A 2706-nucleotide genomic window follows, 5' to 3' on the forward strand; every position below is an offset into this window, starting at 1 on the left:
TTGACCTTCAATTTTTAAGCCTCACTATAGCAAATCTCCAAATCTAACATAAAATGTCTGGTAACAAAATAGGGGTTTACAATGTACAATGGTTTGTTGACAATGAAACTAAAATCGGTGGTTTTCTTTTGGTCATTCTGCGTTACTGTCTGTGGGAGTTGATAGTTGTTATGCATAAACTCATATTCAATGGATTCTGGATGTGGCAAAATAACTCATTACTTTATTCCTGATAAACCAAGATACACTACAAGAAAGCTCACATATATGTTTGAAGGAAAAACATAAACAAAACTTCTTAAATTTGACAATTCAAGATTAAAGAAAGATAAAATCCCAAAAGCAGATTACAATAGTAGATGAACTCTCAATGGAGCCTAAAGAAGGAAAGTAGAGGATCATACACAACTTGATTGGCATTCATAGCCATAATAAAATCCATATGGGCATAATCCTCTCTGAACTGTACCACAAGCTTGTCCTTGTCATGATCTTTGAGGTTGTCCAGCAAAAGGTTCACATCAAACACGTTCGAAAGCAGATCCCTCCCTCCATAGCTGAGGAATAGAGGAACATCTTTCGGAATGTTTGCCATGTTGTACACAGGAGGAGTAGGCTGCCTGTAGTGCTGCATGTTTGTGATTGGCAGACCGTAATCATACATTTCTATGGTGCCCTTTCTGACCACTTTCGAAAATCAACAAGAAGCAAAAATTGAAATTAGATTAAGTATTGAATGTAATTAGGGTGGATTTTCAAACAAATACTTCAGTTTTGTAGTGGACTTTAGACCTTTAGTGTTAGGTGACCATAACTAAACTTGGAAATGAAAGAGACTTACTCTGAAAGAGATGTAGAGCATTCTTTGTCGAAGTGGTCTGTGGCGTATGCTTAAAAAGAGCATCAATGCTTGAAGAACTGAGGCAGCAATTTGGGCCTATAGATTGCAAAAACCAAGTCAATCAACAGAGGAGGAAAAAAGGAAATTCAAGTTAAAAAGGATGAATGGGAAAGCTTAACATTGTAGTCACCTGTTGTAACTGATAGAAAGTTGGAGCAGTCAATGCCTGGTCTTGTGCAGATAAAATCCAAAAGTCGGTTCACCTGCCTGTTGGGATTTTGGGAAGAACAGGAAAATTGTTAGTATCATGTCAATTTTCTCAAATGAGTGACCAAGAATCAGATAGATTAACATTCAACCTCTTATTTTATTTTTTTTGCTATCAAAAATCCTTATAAATTTTACTTGAGTTTTCTACGTAATCGTTAATGTAAAAAGCGTCCTTGTCAACTCCTTTGAAACAATGCAACAAATTATAAGACATAGTTGAGAAACTTCTCATGCTCTAGGCTAGCATTGTTGGCCTCAGAGCCAGAAGAAATTTGTGAAGTACGTATAGGAATTAAACTTATGATATTGTCTGCATTTGCCTTTGCTACTTAAGCAAAATAGGTTAAGTTGCTAGTCTCACTCGTTTGGAAATGCCTGGGAACCCAACAACGCCAGTCCCTGTTAAATAAAACAGATTACACTTTGGTCAGTTAATCTAGTTCATAATGAATGAACTAAGAATCCCATAATTTCAAAATAAAATAAAAGTTCATCGAGTTGTGTTACTTGAGCTAAAAATATGTCGGCAGCAGTTCTTCCAAACGGCGATATCTGACCAAGATAAGCAATTGGACTAAGCAAAGCAGCTGATCTTAGCAGGTTTAACAGCTTTTCTTGGGAGAAGGCGGCAAGGGCAGTCAAAGTTCCCTATAATTTCAATACTTTCCAAGTCTCAGTCATACTTGTTTGTTAATTATATGTGTCACAAAAAAGAAAAAAAGAAAAGAAAAAAAACCTGGATCCAGCAAATATTTACCAAGGAATGACCAACATAGTGTAATTTCTGTCCTGTTTGATTGTTCACATACTGGAATGCAGCAGGAAGATCATAAGCAGTCAATTCATCCCATGACCAGTCCCAGTATGCCTACATATATAAACATGTATCATTAGAACGTATAAGCTTAATTACGATGCAGATTATGATGTGATTAAAATAAAAGCAAAGTGATCGTACCGGATCATTAGGGCTAAGTGATGTGTGTCCGCGGCTAGATTCTGTCCCGCGAGCGTTGGCAAGCCATACATCAAAACCCTTATCTGCCAAGATGAATGCCAAAGCCTTATCCGGCTCATTGAGCAGCCAAGCTGAAGCATCCTGTTATCACACATAAATTGTTTCTTAATTGCTTGTTATGCCATGTACTGTGTACATTTAGGGTTCAGGTATATGGTGGCTTAATTAGGTACAAACCATAAGGAGTCCATGTTGTAACAAAACAGGCAGCTTAGCTGCTGTCTTGTTACCGGACCGACCAGCTGGAATCCTTTGCAAGCCAAGGACATAACCATCTGCTGTTGTTACCTTAAACCCACCAAAAGTTACATGAAAAAAGATACAACAAAGTTTAATTAGTCAATGCCAAAAAAAGAGTGACATATATAAACTGATGAAAAAAAGATAAAACTAAGGCTGGCATCTTATAAAATTTAGTTACTTTATGTTCTTCGCAAGCATAGCCTTGTGTCTCCACCAATGATTTGCAAATGCCACCATCCACATTGTTGGTTGGTTGCAGCTTAGTTCTTGTTGCTGCAGCAGCTGAAAGAGAAAGTAGAGCCACAAGAAGTAGAGTGCTCAAAGGGTTGGCCAT

At 37.4% G+C, this 2706-nt stretch overlaps 1 protein-coding gene across 1 annotated transcript; it reads right to left on the reverse strand.

Moving 5' to 3' along the window:
• Nucleotides 368-2706, reverse strand: LOC18776992 (triacylglycerol lipase 2). Its single transcript, XM_020563985.1, has 9 exons — nt 2551-2706; nt 2307-2417; nt 2070-2210; nt 1869-1979; nt 1568-1759; nt 1473-1510; nt 1032-1108; nt 842-937; nt 368-687 (listed from the first exon to the last, which is right to left on the reverse strand). Exons 1-9 carry the CDS (start codon nt 2704-2706, stop codon nt 368-370), a joined length of 1242 nt encoding a protein of 413 aa, XP_020419574.1.

This window comes from Prunus persica, chromosome G5 (genome assembly GCF_000346465.2).
Source record: "Prunus persica cultivar Lovell chromosome G5, Prunus_persica_NCBIv2, whole genome shotgun sequence".
NCBI lineage: Eukaryota > Viridiplantae > Streptophyta > Magnoliopsida > Rosales > Rosaceae > Prunus > Prunus persica.

Excerpts from the sequence above, each read along its gene's own strand:
- LOC18776992 (XM_020563985.1), bottom strand. The coding sequence starts at position 2,706 with ATGGCCAACCCTTTGAGCACTCTACTTCTTGTGGCTCTACTTTCTCTT. Across the intron at positions 1,511-1,567 it reads TTGAAATTATGGGATTCTTA|GGACTGGCGTTGTTGGGTTC; the intron begins GTTCATTCATTA and ends TTTATTTAACAG. Across the intron at positions 1,109-1,472 it reads TCCCAGGCATTTCCAAACGA|GCAGGTGAACCGACTTTTGG; the intron begins GTGAGACTAGCA and ends AAATCCCAACAG.